At 41.0% G+C, this 19,806-nt stretch overlaps 1 protein-coding gene across 1 annotated transcript in view; it reads right to left on the reverse strand.

Annotated features, from left to right (window-relative positions):
• The window catches only part of ESYT2 (extended synaptotagmin 2), an 813,806-nt gene that overhangs the window by 294,995 nt on the left and 499,005 nt on the right, over positions 1-19,806 (reverse strand). Inside the window, exon 10 of the mRNA XM_044063428.1 lies at positions 18,568-18,642. Coding sequence (XP_043919363.1) covers positions 18,568-18,642 — 75 coding nt within the window. The remainder of the gene's footprint in view (positions 1-18,567; positions 18,643-19,806) is intronic.

The raw sequence follows: 19,806 nt of genomic DNA on the forward strand, positions 1-19,806 counted from the left end.
GGGAAAGCATATTTCTAAGGTTTCTTTAAAAGCCAGATGAACAACTTTGCTTCTATCTTCATAGAACAAAATAATTCCGCAAGACTGACCAGTTGTTTGTTTCCTTTTCCAAATCCTTTCTGGGAAAGGCTATTTCTAAGGTTTCTTTAGCCAGATGGATCACTCTTTGCATTTCGCATGTCTACAAAGCAAAAGGTTTATCTCCTCCTGGTATTGTTAAAGCTCACTCTACCAGGTCCATGGCGACTTCTGCTGCTTTTTGGTCTAGGGTTCCTTTGGATGAAATTTGTGCAGCAGCGACCTGGGCCAATTCACATACCTTCATTTCCCATTACAAATTAGATCTGATTTCTAGGGGTAGAGCATTCTTTGGCTCTGCGGCACTCAGGAATATCCTTCCATAAGGGCCTCCCAGGACTGGAGTAGCTGGGGACTCTGTCCCACAGGTTGCAGATAAAATGAAGTTAACTACTTCAGATAACGAAGTTATCTACTCACCATAACATTCCATCGGATTAGTTAGACTTCATTTTTCTGTAACCGTCCCTCCATCCCTCGGACCTTGTCCTGTCTATACAGGTTTGGTTCATTGGGCTGAGTTGCTTATGTATTTAGTTGCAGCAAACTCGATCTGAGGGAAGGTAGGAGATGGTAGTGTATTATGGGTAGGGAAGGAGCTTGGAAAAAAAGTTGCCGGCTCGGATCCAATATGGATCGAATACCCACAGGTTACAGAAAAATTAAGTACAACTACTCAGATGGAATGTTACGGTGAGTACATAACTTCTTTTTTTCTTCATGACAACCCCTTTTACTGCCATGTGGCTTCCTTCCCAGAACAAATCCCCATATGGGCAAAAGGTTTTATCAGCTGCTTAAAGCAACCATTTTTACTGTCATGAGGATCCTTTTAACCACTGCAAATCCATGTATGTGAACAAGTGTTTAATATTTTTCCAGTTTTGTAAGAAAACTTTTCATATAAAACAACACAGGTTACTGCCACTTTGACAAGAAGCACTCACTCTGGAAGCTTATTTTTGTTAAACTGTTAGTCACTAATTAATGCTTAGCCAGAGCTTTTAACCTTATTATTGGGTGGGAAAGAAACCTCACACGGAGAAAGTGAGAGTCACATTTATAAAGAAAAAATGTTTTCTTACCCATTGCAATCTACCAATGTAGGAAAAAACTCTGTGCCACTAGTCTTCAATCTTTAAAGAGAAGATTGTTTACAAGGACAATAAAGAAATGCTTCAATTAACAAATCAGAGGGCAACAGAAAATAAAATTCAACTAATTTTCAACACTGCTCTTGGATTCTTCTACAGAGTTTATAGTAACAGAAGACTCCATACATCAGTCCTTTTCAAAAGTATTCAGATTCTTTCTTAGTGTTTGTAGGAAAAAAACTTAAATCCAGGTCCTTCTCAACAGTGTTCTTGGATTCCTCCTCACATTGAGCTTTTAGTAAAATAATACTAATAAATGTTAAGTCCTTTTCACTATACTTCACTCCTTGGCTTATTCCTTACAAGCCAATAATAGTTCTACCCACAAGTCAGGGACACCATCCAAACTTCATCTTCTAAAGCTGTGCAAATTCACAAAACCCCTATGTTGAAACCACTCAAGCTTAGCGGTCAAAAATAGATTTCCTTAGGGCAGAGTTCCAAATATAGCTTACACAGGCATCTGATTCCTATTCTGGTCTTAGCTTTTCCTGAAGAAAATGACACCTCTGCACTTCAATACAACATCTTCTACAACTCATAATGGAAGGCGATGCACAATTATGAGCATTATGTGGTTCTGCGGTAGCATTGTCGCCTCACAGTAAGACGCTGTCCGGTTCGATTCTCAGCTAGAGCGTCTTCTGCATTGAGACATGCGTGAAAAATCAACTGCCAATCATTAGCGGACCGGAGTTCCGCTGTGGTGACCCCTAACCAGGAAAAGCCGAAAGACACAAACAAACAATATAATAACCGTCAGAATCTACACTACTCAAATGTAAGCCATCATTAAATATGCACCCTAAACAAACTGCAAGCCAAGTTCATAAACTGCCATTGAGCAGCAAAATAAAAGTATATCAACTTGTTTAACTATAAAGACTCAGCTACATTTAAATATATTTCTTACCATATAAACCACTACCCACTTTCTAAATTGCAGTCTACATTGTGCTTGACCATACTTCCATCTTATGAGGATATTGCTATCTGAGGTAATAATAACCATGTCACAGCTACTCTGGAGGGCCTGTACAGCAGACTCAATTATAGAATTAATTGAATCACCATGTTTTTGTCTACCAGTTGCAACATATCCTAAATCTTTACCCTCTCACTAATCTCTTTCTGCCTTATCCACTCTCTGTTCAATTAGAATTACCAATTCTTCTCTCTGGCAACTCCACAAGTGCAAACCATCCCACCAACATTTCTGCTTTGTCTATCACCTGTTTGACCAATCATTAACCAAGTAGCTCGAGAAAGAAGCACCATTTCAGTGGATAAGCAAGAATCACAGTTCTACCTAAACCCTGTATGTGTCTATATAATAATTTCTTCTAAATAGCTGGGTTTAGCAGTACCTATCACAGATAGGTATTCCACAACTAAATTTAAGGGCTGAATAATTTTTTTCTGTCTAAAGTTCCTGTGAGGTATGCACACTGGTACCAGGCATATAGTCTGAAACACCCTTAGTTGCCCATTAACTGTTAAGTTTCCCTGTGCCCAATAATTAGAAGTTGTCCCAACCAATCTATTTCCTTTTTTTCCTAAGCTCCCTTTATACTTAAGTATTAACAAGATACATTTTCAGTGTTTTTCTCCTGCTAATATATGACTGTGTCTATTTAATCAATGATACAACAAAATTAAAAAAAAATAAAAAAAAAACTTTACTGCTGATAAACAAGACCCTGATTTTCATCTGCCTGACTATATTTACAACCTTGCTGGTAGTTTTTTCCCCTTAAAACAACATGGCAGGCAGGTCCAACCTGTTCCATTTACTATCACTGTGCTGGGGATCACTCCACTCCCTATACCTTACCCCCCAATTCTCACCCACTCCCACTGCATCCATACTTATATTATCTTGACCTCACCTGCTACAAGTAAACAATTAGATCACTACCAATTTCCTCATTCTCCATCCCTAATTACTACTCTCCCATAATTCCCTCTGCACAAACACATTACTAACATGCTAGTCCACCTCACCTTCCTTCTAACCATACCTGTTTAACACATCTTTCTAACAGTCTAAGCTACACCATATAGCCTTCACCAGCCCCAACTCATCACATCATGTCAGTAACCTAACATGCTCTTTCCATGGAATCTTACCCAATATTTACCTTATTGTTACCCTTTCCTGCATGAAATTCTTAAACAAAAATGAAGCACATCAAATCCTACATTTCTGACTATAAGAGTAAAGACAAATACAGAAAATGGCCATACCACAAATATTTAAACAATAACTCTTACCCTTGGAGAGGATATCTACCCCCAACCCTGGATCCTCTTGCCAGGCCATGTATCAACCTATCACTTCTACCCTGCCTGTCCAAACTCAACGACCATCCAATAAGCAAAACAACACAACAACCTACACTTCATAAATCTTTAATCTACGTAGTATCAACAACAAGATACCAGACCTTCATGCATTCCTAGCACATTTTTTGCCCAAAGTGTGTGTGTACGTGTGTGTGCATGCGTGTGTGCGCATTCACAGCAACACACATTCCAGGCATACTTGTATAAACAGAATCTGGTTAAAAACTCAAACTACAGATGAAGAAAGCCTTGCATTCAGCCAAACAAAATTTTAGCATCACTTCTGCCATCAAAACTGTAACATAAGCCATACCCAATACCAAACTATTAGGTGTCATTATAACAGTATCATAAAATTTGACTTACACATTTACCACACTATCAAAAATAAAATCAAAAACTAAGACTTCTCTACTATATATAACCTACCTCACAAAGTCCTTAAGATCTCCAGCCACTTTCTCCCTTCACTACTGTATGTATCAACCATACTAACCAGCTTCTGGACTACACTACAAAATACATAGGATGCATGTTACAACAAGATTGCCAAATCTGCTACAAACTTACCCAATCATACTCACCACTGCACTGTATTAACGAAACTACAATGGCTAGAACTACATAAACACATTATTGACCCCCAACTAAACACTTTACACAAAGTTATTCCTAGTCCCCATGCCCGACCATCTGTAAAAAACATCCTAAAATACTACTCTTCACCAAGACCCCTGAGATCCAAACATGTTATGTTTACAAATTTCTAAGCTTATATGAGCACTATTTAAAATTTGTCCCTGATTCTTAGCCTTTGTCCCCCATTATTTTTGGCTTTGTCCAGATTTCTTGTGCTTAGAGGTTGAGAGGTATGATTTTACTGTCTTTCAAAGCCACCAAAACACTTTCAGTTTTTCTCCCTTTATATAACAGTACATGGAATAGATAAATCTCTATGCACTACAAAGAATTATGACTGGTTCTACAAATGTAGAACAATATTATGTGTTCTCAACATGGATGACACGATTCTTCTCTCGAGCCACTTTCTTGACATCCATGCCTGGAACAAATATGCAGGTTATGGTGGGACACCTGCATATAATCCTCTATGTTAGAATAAGTGTTTCTTCCTAAGCAGACTGCTGGCTCACTTTAACCTCAGGTGCACCTTGGACTTGGATTTGAACCAGAATCTGGTGTATGAAGATGGGAGATAAACAGGATAAAGTCCAGCAGCCCTGAAATTAATGAATGACTCTAAAGCACCACTCACATATGTGAAATACGGCTTTCTAAGAAAAAGTGGTTGAGAAAGACTGGACTTTTGTTAACTTTGTTATACTAGGGGATGGTCTGTAAAGCATATACTCCCCTTTATGTCATTAAAAATTAGAAGGACGCTAAAAGGAAAAAAGAAACCAAGTACAACAATTGTTGTTATTAGAAGTAAACAAGTACTTTTTTAGTTGTAAGAAATATAGGCTTTAAAGTATAACAAGAGAAGAAAGGCTGGACAGAAGCAAGATTAAGTAAATATGCTGTCCTTTTGGGCTGCTGGGGTGGGGGTGGATTGAAGTAGTCCACTAATCATAGTATAAGTAGAATTAACATCATTTCTCTTATTTTTATAAGGGTGGATATCTAGATTAATGCCCTTGGCTTAAGCTATAAACAAGTGTTTCTGGAAGCAAGTAGGCTTAAAAAATATGACAAGATGATGACAACCACGAAAAACGCTAAGTTTCTTCCATCTGCAAAGCTATTAGTTTTTTTTCCCTCAGCTGGGGTGCCTTCTGTCTGGAGTTTGCATGCCTCCCTGTGGTCGCATGGGCTTCCTCCGGGTGCACCCGTTTCCTCCCGCATCACAAAGACATGCTGTTGGTGAATTGGACACTCTAAATTGGCCCTAGGAGTGAGTGTGTGCATGTGTGTGCCTTCTGTGGAAGGTTGGGCGCTGGGCTGGCAACTCGACATGGTAAAATTCCACAGCCAATCATGAGTGGACAGGTGATCCGCTGTGGTGATCCCTGACCGGGAAAAGCTGAAAGAAGAAGAAGAAGCAAATGTTCTCAGTGGAAGTCAAAGCATCTGTATCTGAAGGCAGTTGTACATTCAGTTCTGAGTGAAATTTACAAAGATTTCTTCATGAATCTGCAGAGATGTTAGCTGTTTTTTTTTTCTTCTCATGGCTGACTACTTTTATATGCAAACAAGCGGTCTGGAGGTGCAGGGAATTAACCCAGAGAGCCCTGAGTATTCTTTGCAGAGAGAAATGCAAAATGTAAAGATACAATGGCAAGTTGTACAGTAAAAAATAATTGTACAATTTAATTTTATAAAAAGATAGCCAGTGCAATTTTCTTAGGGCTAAACATTAATGTTTTCTGAAAGCATACAAGCTATATTTCATATCTTGGAAGGAAATGGTAATAAGAAAAGGACAGACATCAATCAGTGTAATAGAGAGCACATGTTGTAACATATGCTCTAGCATGGGTACCCTTAGTTTTGTGTTAGGCAATGTCTGTGGGTGCAGCTGTCCATTTAGGGCAACTGTTTCTACCTGGAGGGTTAAACTTCCTTTTGTTGAAGATGTGCATAGTCTTGTGTGTTTGTTTTAAGTTAACAGGTAAGGGGGTGTTCTGAAAATGTATTCAGTTTGTTAAAAAAAAAAATCTTGGATAATGTCACAAAGGTCCAAATGGGGACGAGAACAAACAACCGTATAAAAGATTAGCCTGCCATATATTAGTGCGTGCATGTAAGACCACAAAAGGAAATACACAGTCAATAAACTGTCATGTATATTCAGCGGAAACAATAGCTTTCCATCATAATGGCTATGTTATCCATATTATTTTAGAATAAAAAATGGTCTAGACAAAAAGGAAAAAAAACTGAATTATAGTAAGAAATGCAGAAAGCAAACAACAATACTGAAGGAGATGGATCTTGAAATAAATTAGAATGTGAATTTGGCAAAGAGAAGATTTCAGGATGGATATTCAAGCAGTCTATCAGGGAAAAAGGAAGAATGTAGTATTCACTGCTAGAGGGACTCCAATAATGATAGAAGAAGAAGAAAAGAAATACAATAATGGTAGGTGTGTGGTAGTAAGGGGCTACTGACAAGCAAAGAGGAATACACCAGCATGTATTATATTCCATCAAAAACTGCTACTATAGAGCTTAACAAAAATTTGTTAGGAATAATCATTTTTCAGCAGGAAATATTGCTTAGACTTGTAAGAATGTATCAGATGGACCTAAAAGGCAAAATATGACAAAACAGATATCTGAAGACATTTATGAAAATATTTGGAATGGAAAACATGAATTCAGTAATAGGATCTCAGACAGAATTTGTATATTATTCCACAAGGTACAATAACGAGGTCAGATATGACAAAACCTGTACATTTCGTCGAAAGCTTCAACACAACACAAGAACTATTTCAGATCATGCACCGACAAAAATTAAAATAAAAATGCAGGGTAATGAAGTAAAAATGAAATATTGTGGTTTCCCACTACCTGTGAAAAAAGGGAGGAATTTAAGGAAAGGGCAGTGGAAATTATTTAAGAGTTATTAGACGAGAGAAGTTTCTTCAGAAGTGACAGCTAGTGAATGGGGCAAAATCAAACATGGAGTTTTAAAACAGGGTAGAAGTAAATGAGAAAGAGATATGGTTAAGAAGTAATAGGAATTATTAAGAGGGGCTGACAAAGGTTCAGTATTGCAGAATAAGGGGAATCTCTCAGAATACGAAGAGGCACAAATGCAGTGTGCTTAAAAAAGGGAGTACTTGGATAATATTCAAGAGTTTACAAAAACTGCTGTTAAGCAACTATTTTTGATAACTCCAGAGCACAAAAACTTTTAGCGCAACAATTTAGGAAACAAAAACCAGAAAGGGTTGCTGCCAAACTTAGGAAGTCCATAACAAGAAAATAACCAGAGAAATTGCAAAGGTATTACAGATATTTCAAAAATTTTATGAAAATTTCCATAAAGCAGAGAAATGTGGAAATCAGCAAAGAGCACAAATGGAAATACTTATGGAACACAATTATGCCAAGATTAGTGGTAGATGAGGCTCAAACTAATACTTAAAATAGGAGGAGATGGGATAAAATGGTTATGAATAATCAATCTTCAGAAAAATTTTTAGAGGAACAAGTGGTAATCCTGTGGAAGTTTGAGGTTAGGAGGGAAGAAAGTGGTAAAGATCTGGAAGATTTTGTTTAACAGTATTTCTTTAAAAAGAGGGGAAGCACTAACATCCTGAAAGAAAGCTGTGGTGGCTGTATTATCCAAATATGGTACAGATCCATCGCAACCCACTTCATATAGACCAATTTCGAGTTTAAACCTTGATTATAAAGTGTTTATGTCTATACTAGCTAAGACAATGGCAAAGGTGTTGCCAAAACTGAAAATTTGTACTTTGTAATTTGAACTGTAGATATTTACAATTATAACAGGGATATGTTATTCTATTTACAATATTGAGAAGTTTAGACATCTTTATAGGTTTGTAATATAACTTCTTCAGTGTATTGCCATTCCTAAATATAAAGGCAGGTGTAGATTCAATCAAATCTTTAAAACTTTTAGCTGCCGTCAGAATATGCCAGTTCTCTTTACTTATGTTACAAACCTCCATGGTGTTTTTCGTGGTTTACTATTAAAATTTCGAACGGCACTCCATTGACTGTACTATAGTCGAACACGGAAGTTCGAAAATGATAATTGCGAAGTCAAAAAAACAATCTAGGAATGGATTTTAACTTGGGTCGAGGTAGGGGAGATGTTTGTAGTTCAGAATAATACTGAACACCTACCTCGACCCATGCTAAAACCATTCCTAGATTGATTTTTTTACTTCGGCATTTGACGTTTTCGAACTTCCGTTGCCGACTATAGCACAGTCGACGGCGTGCCGTTCGAAATTTTAATAGTAAACCGTTTTTCGTATATGACATAAGAAAACATATCTTTGTTTCATTACCCTTTACTGAATCACTCATTTGATACAGCCCAGAAAAACACAGGACAGCATATATATATATATATATATATATATATATATATATATATATGTACAGAGATAAAACACAAACTGAAGGTTATAATTCAAAGTGTAGGGGTACAGAAAATAGGCCAGATGAGGCTAGTATTTACTCGAGAAAACCGGCAAAGGAACCAATGTACTGACAGCAAACAAATAGAGGTGGAAAGGTTAAGAGACTTGGATGAGGCTGTGGTGCCCCTGCACTGGCCCAGTAATCAAGGAGCCTCAATCCCCACCACTATCACCAGTAAGGTACGTGCACATTGGGAGGATAACAAGTACACACACAGTAAAGTACAATTTCCCTTAAGAGCACACAGAGATCACGGTCAGTGTGGGTCTGGTTTCTCTCTCTTTATCCAGATCCCCAATAAAACTCCCCACTGGCACAGCTATAGGGGTTAAGCTCTCAGCATAGTGGTCAAGCCAAAACCTCCAGCACCCTCTCTGTCCAACCAGTGCTGTGTGTTCCTGCCCAAGTAGCTCACACACGCACGCAAAATTTCAGATTTGATTTATATATACACAGACACTCTTGGGGAAGACTGGCACAGGTTCACTAGCTAAGCCCCCCTTCTGCCCTGACTATAAGGTAGTACCAGCTGCCACCAACCACTCTTATCAGCTACTATAAGGCCCTTCCCAAAGGGTGACCAGTTCTGCTGTGTAATGTTACTATTATCCAAATGGTGTGTCCAGGACTAAGGCTATTTTGGCCTGTACAGCATCAGTAAATACATATGCGAGTACTCTAAGAGCTTAAAAATCTCTAAACAAACCAATCACAATTTAAATATATTTTAACAGTGAATAAAAAAGAACAAGACAATTCTCAATAACTCAACACAGTGACAACAGAGTTCAGAATAACAGGAAATATTTTAAAACAACATTACAGGTCAGTCTCACATAAATACAGAAAATATCTAAACTAATCTTACTAAGTTCCCATCTCTCTCTAAGAGAAATCACTGTAATCTAAGTCTTACTTACAGAGCCAGACAAGTGCTGATGAGAGGATGTTGTCAGATCCAAAGACAAAATACAAAATGCATAGACTCATTCTCTGAGATAGTTCTTAAATTATCATCAAACATTTCTGCTGGGTTATCTTAGATTACATCATTCTTTGTCACTTCTGTGTCAAAAATGCTCATCTCTCAGAAGCTTGCCTGAACTGGAAGTTGTAAAACAGTTACACACTTTTACCTTTGAAACTTGTAATTATTTTTGTTTCCAGACAATGAAAATAATTTCTAGCTGCAGACATTCTGTTTCCTAGCTGAGATAAACACCACTGTAAACAATTCACTTATTTTCTTTGAGTTTGCAAGTTAATTCTGTTCTTTTCCTGTAGGATACACTGTGGTTACATTCTTGAAGCTCAGAACAGAACATACAGTTCAGCACACACTTCTGCACCAGTAATTTAATATACACATAACATATAGTTTTCTTACATTTGTAAGACGAGCATACAAATCATATTACTATCCCCAAATGACATACAATTATTTCCAAAATTCCAGCTAACTGGGCTGGCAGACTTCGCAATTCTCCCTCCCCTGAAAACTCTAGCTAGTGTTTCAAGTGACCCTTGAAAAACGTTGCTTGAGAGGGTTGAGGCTATCTGGGAATACCTTACCCCATTCCCTGTCTTGAGAGCCCATCTGCTTTGGCATTGATAACCCCAATGAGGTGCTGCACTGTCAACTCATATGCTTATAACCCCAGGCTCCACCTTAGTAGCTTGGCATTTTGCTGGCTGGCTCAATGTAGCCATGTTAGTGGATTGTGGTCAGTAACTACAGTGAATTTTCTTTCATACCAATAAGGATGAAGTTTCTGCAGTGCTCACACTATGACTAGACATTTCTTTTCTACAGCTGCATAGTATTCCTCCCTGGGTTGGAGCCTACGACTGAAATAAACCACTGGGTGCTCTTCTCCCTTTGAAGAAATCTGGCTAAGTACATCCCCCACCCCATGGTTTGAAGCATCCACTGCACAACAAATTCTTTGCTGTAATCTCGACTGGCTAACACAGGGGGAACCGTCCCAAAGCTCCTTTACGCTTCTGGAATGCATGCTCACATGCTGGGGTCCACACTACCTTGTCTGGCCTGTTTCTACTTGTCAGGACTGTGAGGGGGAGCAGCTATGGTACTATAACTGAGAACAAACTTTCTGTAGTACCCTGCTGTCCCTAAAAATGCCCTCACCTGCTTTTAGTAACCGGTGCAGACCATACCTGAATGGCTTCCACTTTGGCAGTTTCTGGCCTGATCTTACCACTCCCCACTCTATGTTCTAGGTAGGAGGCCTCTGCCATACCCACCAGACATTTGTTGGGCGTAATAGTCAACCCTGCCCTCTGTAGTATGCTCAGCACCTCCCTGACATGCTGAAGGTGCTCTTCCCAGGAATGGCTGTAGATGGCAATATCATCTAGGTAAGCAAGGGCAAAATCTCCTGCTCCTGGTAGGATATGATCTACCAGCTTCTGGAAAGTCGCTGGGGCATTTTTCATCCCAAAGGGCATCTTTGTGAACTGATACAAGCCAAAAGGAGTCACAAAGGCTGACCTCTCTCTAGCACTGGGAGTCAAGGGCATCTGCCAGTTGGTAAGATCAATGGTGGTAAGATACTTAGCCCCACCCAGCTGCTCTAGGGCTTTATCTGTCCTAGGCATGGGGTAAGCATCTGACTCTGTGTGACTACTTAATTTCTTGTAGTCCACACAGAACCTGGTGCTGCCATCCTTCTTTGGTACCAGAACCACTAGGGAGGCCCAGGGACTACTGGACTCCTGAATTACCCCTAGTTCCAACATTTCCTGTATCTCCTCCCTCAGAGTCTGTTTGACTCTCTCATGCACCCTATAAAGGGCCTGCTTAATAGGCCTTTGGGGTCTTGTATCCACATAGTGTTGTACTAGATGGGTGCACCCTGGTTTCCCAGTGAACATGTCCCCAAACCCCTGCAACACTGCTCAGATTTCCCAAACCTAGGTAGGGGACAGCTGCTGGGACATTGCTACCCCTTCCACTGAGATGTCAGTCCGAGCTTCACTGAGGAGATCAGTCACGAAATCCCACTCAAACTCTTCCTGCAATCCACTGCAAATACTCAGCACAAGAGCCACCCTAAAATAGTATGGCTTCATCATGTTAACATGGTACAATTTGCGCCTCTGTCTCCTGCCTAGCAGTTCTACCATGTAGTTAACATCACTGACCTTCCTTAACACATTGTAGGGTCCCTCCCAAGCGGCCTGCAGCTTGTTGCATCTGACAGGAATTAGAACTATTACCTTCTGCCCTACAGCATACCTGAACATTCTTGTCATAACAGACCTTTTTCTGCTGTTGGGTTTCTGTCAGGTTCTCCTGGGACAAACCCATGAGTTCCCTGAGCCTTGTCCTGAGGTTTAGAACATATACCACAACAGATTCCTTGTGGGATTCACACTCACCCTCCCATTCATCTTGAATTAAATCTAGAGGTCCCCTCACCCTATGCCCATACAACTCAAAGGGTGAAAAACCTGTGGATTCTTGGGGAATCTCTTTGTAAGCAAACAACAGATGGGGCAAATATTTGTCCCAGTCCCTCTTAAACTGGTCTACAAATGCCCTTAGCATGGTCTTGAGTGTAGAATTTAACCTTTCAACAAGACCATTAGTCTGGGGATGGTAAGAGATGGTCTTTAGGTGCTTCACTCCACTGTACCACCACAGACAAGCCAGCAAGTCTGACATGACGCTGGCACCTCTGTCAGTCAGTATTTCTTTTGGGAAACCTACCCTGCTGAAAATCTCTAACAAAGCATTTGCTACCTTTTCTGCCTCAATGGAGGACAGAGCCACTGCCTCAGGGTATCTGGTAGCATAATCTACTACCACTAGAATATACTTTTTCCCTGTGGAACATGCGGTACTTAGAGGCCCCCTAATATCCATATCTACCCTCTGAAATGGCTCCTCAATCACAGGCAAAGGAATAAAAGGAGCTTTCACCTTGCCTCCTGCCTTGTTTACCTTATGGCACTGCTCACTGGTCATGCAGTACCTTGTTACATCTCTGGAAATCTCAGGCCAATAAATGTTCTGCATAATATGTCTCTTTGTATGTTTTATGCCCATATGACCTGCAAAGGGAATATCATGGGCTATGGATAGAAGTGCCACATGGTAGGCTCTGGGCACTACCAACTGCTGTGTTCTTTCACCCTCTAGCCCTCCCTCAGGGGTCCATTCTCTGTAAGGTAACACTTTTTCCCAGTATACAGATTCCCCTTTCCCTTGAGAATCAGGTTCCTCACTAGCTACCTCCCTCAGGCCTTGTAATGTAGGGTCTGAGAGCTGAGACTGTCTCAACTCTCTCTTTGTAACCCATCCCAGCTCCCCTTCCACAGGAAGTCTGGTATCCTCTGACAGCGGTGCCTCACTGTCAACCTGGGTACTACTACTCATCTGCCCTTGCAGTCACTCTGTCCAAGGGAACATCAGTACCCACAAGCAGCTGTGGCTCACCTTCAGTCTCACTGCTACAAGGTAGCTCCCTCCCTGAAGTAACCACCTCACCAGTCCTGGCTGCAAGTGTGCGGTCTTTCTGGGTCTCCCCCAGGCTATCAGACCCACATGCTTGTCTCCAAGCCTGACTGCATGCAACTGCATGAACACATGGTACTGCATTACCAGAATCATTCCTTATCAGGACATCTGCAGGGTGGTAGTGTGGTACCCTTGTTGTCTCAAGACAACCTATTGTTGGCATTTTGTCATTCCCACTTACTGGCTCTCGCACCTTTTCTTCCCCACCTTGTCTCTGTGGACATCTATATGCTACATGGCCCTACTGGTTGCATTTAAAACATTTAACCGTAGGTCCTGGATGCGTACCTGGACTAGTGGCTTCCCTTGCTACTGGCAGATTCTGTTGAGGCAGTCTGGGCTGCCTATCATGGGTTCCCTTAGACCCATGAGCAGCACTGTGTGTCCCTTTCTTGTGCAGTAATGCCCTGCTTGCTACGTATAGGTCTCCCTTCTTCCCCAACTCATCTACAGTAAGGCACTGTCTATCAGCTAACCAGATTCTCATATCCTCAGGCAAACTGCTAAAGGCTTGTTCCCTCATCAAAAGGTCTGCCAGTCCTTCAAAAGTGGTGGCCTGACATCCACTCACCCACTTATGAAAATAAGTGGTTAGTTCAGCAACATATTCACACACACACACACACTTTTATCTGCCTTGCATCTATGCTCACAATTTTTTTCCTAAAAGCTTCAGATGTTAACTTAAAAAAATTCTAGCAAATAATTATTTACAATATTATAATTTAAGCAGTCATTGTCAGACAGTTTGGAAAGAACAGTTACAGCTTTACCATGGAGTATGAGGGTCAGGAATCATACCCAGAGCCCTTGGTCAACATCATACTGTTTACATACCCTGTCAAACATATAAATGAAATGATCAAAACTATCCCCCCTCTGTAAATTGTGGAAGAAATGTATTGACCTTTGTTGCTTCTGGGGTTCGGTTACTCCCTTACCCATTACAAATTACAATTCACTTTAATATAATCATCATCAGCCCCCTTTTTCCCATTTTTCTACATGGGGTCGGGGTATTGTGTTAACTGTCAGCTCTCTCTATTCAGTGCCACACTCTTGACGTCTTCAACACTCATGCCTGACTGTCGCAGATCTTCTTTCACACATTCTATTCACCTCTTTGCTGGACATCCTGACTTCCTCTTACATTCTTCTTGTCTTTCCCAAATCTTCCTCACCAGATTGTCTTCTGCTTTTCTACACATGTGCCCAAACCACAGTAATCTGTTCTCTTTGATCTTTTCTGCAATTGGAGCTACTTTGGCTTCTGCTCTTATGTCCTCATTTCTTCGTCTGTCCCACAGTGTGCATCCTACCACCTTTCTCAAGCACTTTGATTCCATCACCTCTAGCTTCTTCAACTGTTTTGCCTTTACTGCCCAGGTTTCTGTATCATACAGTAGTACTGGTCGCACCACTGTCTTGTACACCTTACTTTTCAGCTTCTTTGGCATTCTTCTGTCATAGACTACACCTGATACTCATAACATAAGTTGGCTGCAGCCCCTCTGAATCTAGCTTTGACTTCTTCATTCAGACTACCCCTCTCCTCAACTACTCCTCCCAGATACTTAAAGCTGTTTACCTGTTCCACTATCTTCCTTTCTAGCTCTATTCTCATCTTCTTCTGATTTCCCCAATTTGCTGCCATTACCACCATCTTATCTGTGCTTAGTTTCATCCCATGTGCCTTCAGATTTGCATTCCATTCCCCTATCCTTTGCAGAAGTTCTAGCTCAGGGTCTGCCTGTACTGCCACATCATCTGCATACAGCAGCTTTGTTGATCCAACCCCTCCAACCTGTTTGCTAATGTAGTCCATCACCAGTACGAACAGCAGTGGGCTCAGAGCTGAACCCTGATGTACACCCACAGGGAAACCCTCTGTAAGGCCGAACACCATCCGTACTTGAGTCATTGGGTCCTTGTACACAGCCTGCACTAATTCTATCAATGTTTCTAGGACTTTAAACCACCGCAGTACTGCCCAGATCAACTTTCTTGGGACCTTGTCATATGCTTTCTCCAACTCTAGGAATACCCAGTTGGACTCTCTCCTAATCTCTAGCTTCTTCTCAAGTATCTGTCTCAATGCAAACATCGGGTCATTTGTGCTGCATCCTTATCTGAATCCAAACTGTTCATCTCCCATCTTACATTCTACTACTCTACTCTGCGTATCTGTTTATCAATCACCCACTCCAGAACTTTCATGCAATGTGATAGGAGTGTGATGCCTCTGTACTTCCCACAGTTGTGGATGTCCCCTTTGTTCTTGTACACTGGCACAAGTATGCTTATTCTCCAGTCATCTGGGATACGCCTTTCTCTCTACACTGCTATTAGTACCCTCGGGAGCCATTTCTCCCCTATCGCACCCAGCATCTTTATCATATCTGCTGTGACCTCATCTGTGCCTGCTGCTTTCCCTGTTCTTACTTCTTCTAGGGTGGGCTACTCTTCTACTCTTATTGTAGGCTGTTTCTGGGGGAGTACAGTTTCTGTGGGGTTTTCTTCATTTAGAAGCTGCTGGAAATACTCCTTCCATCTGCCTTTGATGTCCTCTGGGCTGGGGAGCAAGTTTTTGCTGGCATCCCTTATGAAGGGTGTCTGACTATCTTCTTTATCTTTCTGTCTTTGCCCTGTAACCTGATAAAGTTTCTTTGGGCCCCTTACTGAGTCACTTTCCAGAAGCTGGTACAGTGCCTCCAATGCCCTATTCTTTGCTATTGCAACTTCTTTCTTAGATTCTTTGTTAGCCAACCAGTAGTCCTTCCTAGCCTGGTCAGTCTTTTCTGCCTCCCACTTCTTCCTGCACTCCTTTTTTTCTTTTGATGACTTCCTGGACTTCTGCATTCCACCACCAGCTTTCCTTATGTACCTTATTTCCATACCTGGCTCAGCCACATATCTTTTCTGTAGCCCTAGTCCTAACACATGCTGTTTTAGTCGGTGCCATTCTTCTTCAACTCCACCTACTTCCTCCTCTTCTTGGGGTGCTAGAGCCTTGAATAATTCCTTGAACTGTTGTACTCTCTCTCCAGTCAACTTCCAGGACTTCAGCCTGGTCTCTGTTGACCTTAGAGCCTTCTCTAACCACTGCTTGCAGCTGACTGTGGCAACTAGTGGTTTATGCAGTGGGCCGACTGTTTCACTGGGGATGACTCTGCAATCAAGGATTCTGTCCCAGTGCCTTTTCCTTACTAGGAGGAAGTCTACCTGAGTTGCATGCTGACTACTCTTGTATGTGATCTTGTGACAGTCTCTCTTTCTGAACCATGTGTTGGTTACTATCAAGCCATTTGCCAGACAGAAGTCTAGAATGGCTTCTCCTTTTTTATTCCTGCTGCCCCACACATGTGGACCCAGGCAGTCCTCATATCCTGTTCTGTCTGTCCTGATATGTGCATTCAAGTCACTCATTATCAACACCAATTCAAGTTGTCCTGCTTTACCTAGTAGGTCTTGCAACTGCTGTCTGAATGCACTCTTTTCCTCACTATCACAACCCTGCTGTGGGGCATAGGCTAAGATTATGAATACTGCCCTATCATTACACTGGAGTCTGACTGCCATGAGTCTGTCATTAATTCTGATGATATCCCTTACTGCCTTCTGACGCCTCCCTCTCACCACGATTCCTACACCATTTCTAGCCTGCCCTCCATTTGAGTAGTAGACTCTGGATCCCAAGCCAATTGGCTTTGCTGCACTGCCCTTCCATCTCATCTCCTGGATACATAGGATGTAGCCTCCTCCGTATCATCATGTCATCCACTTCCAAGCTGCGTTCTGTCAGTGAACCTACATTAAGCGTAGCAGTTCTCAGTTCATGTTTGGGAGTTTGGTTGGTTTTACGTCCAGCTTTCGCTCAACAGAGCTATTCCAGGTAACCCAGGCTGGGCAACTAGACACCGGCCAGCCAGTAGCTTATTGACCCAGGGCTGCTGGGCTTTATGGCGGGCACATGCTGGCCAATAGGGGCACATATACCCCTCCCATCATTAGCATGGGTCCCTGGCGTGGGTCAGAGCAGGCTGGGTCCTCAACCCACTTATCACCGGTAACTACCCACGCCCATTTTTGATGACATTACCCAACATGACCGAATCACCTAGAGCCATATTTTGCACCGAATGGCTAGCCTTGCCACGGTGCACAGTCTGTGATCTGTGTTCTCCTATCTTGAGGATACTGTGCACCACAGTAAATGCCCAAAGCGGTTGGTCTGTACAACTCTTCCCCCTATAGGGCACCATGTAGAGTCTGTGCTGCTGCCCACAGCTCCATTCTTGGTGTGTTTGAGATGAAAACACTCAGCATGTTTTTCGGACATGGGCAAAACCCCATGGAGATGCAGGGAGAAAATGCAAACTCCAAACAGGCCCTGGTTGGAAGTCAGGGTTGAACCTTGTACCTTGTGCATGGGAGTCGAATAATTAACCACTAAGCCATCTTTAATATAAACATTTCTGAAAACAAGCAAACAGCCAATATCACAGTACTTATTCTCAACATTTTTCTAAATAAATCCTACCTCCATTGCACACTGAGAAGTTAGATGAGTGGTGATACATGGTGATTCCCCACAACATATCTCACAAGAAATTCAGTGCTCAGGTCAACACTTACTTATGTAACATCCGCTACATTACTAATATGCATGAATTATGCAACTATTTTAGCACTTAACTAAAAGTTAACTCTACAAAATCTGAAACTCTTTTTACATGTATTTATTTATGCTCTGTTGACTGTGTTAATCCCACTAAGGCAGCATCCTCTTTTCAGAGGAAATCATAGGCTTTTTTTATACCAACTAAGGGAAATGTGGCCACAGTACTGGGGAACTTCCCCAATTCCTTATTTTTTTTTAAAGTGTCGTGGGATGTTTTATAACGACCTGAGGTGCCACCAGCTCAGGCAGATGAGGCAGCTAACTCAGGAGGGCATCATCCACCCCCCCATTCTTCACTACAGTGTTAGTACTGGAAAATTAATCGAAGCACATGGGGTGAGAAAAGAACCCACAGGCTTTTGATCTTCCAGCACCAAAGTGAGTGTGCTGCATGTTGAGCCACTTACACACACACAAACACATACTCACGCTTACCTGGCCAGGAAATGTAAAAATAATATTTGATTATTTAAGAAGTTAGAAAATAAATCAGCTCGTAAATGGAACTTATAGTCACACTACTTAGAAATGCATGCATGAAAGAAAATCTGATATATATATATATATATATATATATATATATATATATACTCACCTTACTCTCATATACTCACCTTACTCTCATATGTTGTATGTCCAACTGACAACTGGACAAATGGGTTAGGGTTGCTGTTCAACTTCTTTCCTGACTAGATGGAATAATAAACAAAATTCAAATATTAGCAAATGTAATTAGGGCAGAATGTACTGCAAAACAGTCCAAGAAATTATGAATGCATTTCTACAAACAGAATTTATCAGAGCATATACAGTTGCATTTGTCAGTGCCCTATGTGAAAAATGTAAAAGATACTGTATTATACTGTGCATGTATGAGATTCATAAACTGTACAGATCTATACTTTTTAATTCTGAATTTATTCCCTTAATTCAGTTGACGAAGTCACAAGGAAAGTTCTAAATGTACCGGTTGCTTCAGTGTCCTCCAGTGCAGCTCTAAAAGAAGCTTGATGGTCTGGACATATTAAAAACTTCCTCCAAAGTAACTATAAGCAAACACAACTTTAAGATATGACATACACAGCAGTTTGGTGAAAAACTATGAATTTATATAGCCACTATTTTTTTTTACTACAAATGCCATTTTCAGTAACTCCCATTTATAATGAATGGCACAATTCAATCACTGCTAACACTGTATTGTAATACAATGAATTGCAACAAAGATATTTAAGATCTCACAGAATACACACAAATAAATACATCAGGCTGTAAAATAGGCATTTCTAAAATTAATGGACTTTACAGAATGAATGAGGTTTAAAAAGGTATGCAGAGAGTGTAGAACTTTTCAGTTGAGGGCTGAAGACAAAACACCTAGAAGTTGACGTTGTTGAAAGAATGAAGCAGGGTGCAAAGAGAGGTAGAGCAAAGAAAGGCTGATATTGCAGAGGAGAACAGGAAGCATCAGCATGATGTAATCATAGTGCAGGAAAGTGGGAAGACAGCCAGTGTCAGCATGAGAAAGAACTGCCTGCCCTTTGTCAGAGCCATGCGAGTGGCATGGAAGAAAAAGTACAGTTTTATATCTACCATAAATGTAGATGTTCGAGTGCTAATACAGCTGCAGTCATAACAGATGGGTTATCCTGCCATCAGGCGGGTCCTCGGTTGGCCGAAATCCAAAGTCTAGGTCTGGCGTCGGATGTCGTCACTTCTTCACTGACATCAGTGCGGCAGGGGTATAAAAGAACCAGCCGACGCCATTTTCTTCTGTTTTTCTTGCCCCAGATGTCAGGTGCCCCCAGAAGGAAGGCAAAACATAAATTTATGTAATAATGCAATGCAATATA

This window comes from Protopterus annectens, chromosome 2.part1 (assembly GCF_019279795.1).
Source record: "Protopterus annectens isolate FY-2018-M chromosome 2.part1, PAN1.0, whole genome shotgun sequence".
NCBI lineage: Eukaryota > Metazoa > Chordata > Ceratodontiformes > Protopteridae > Protopterus > Protopterus annectens.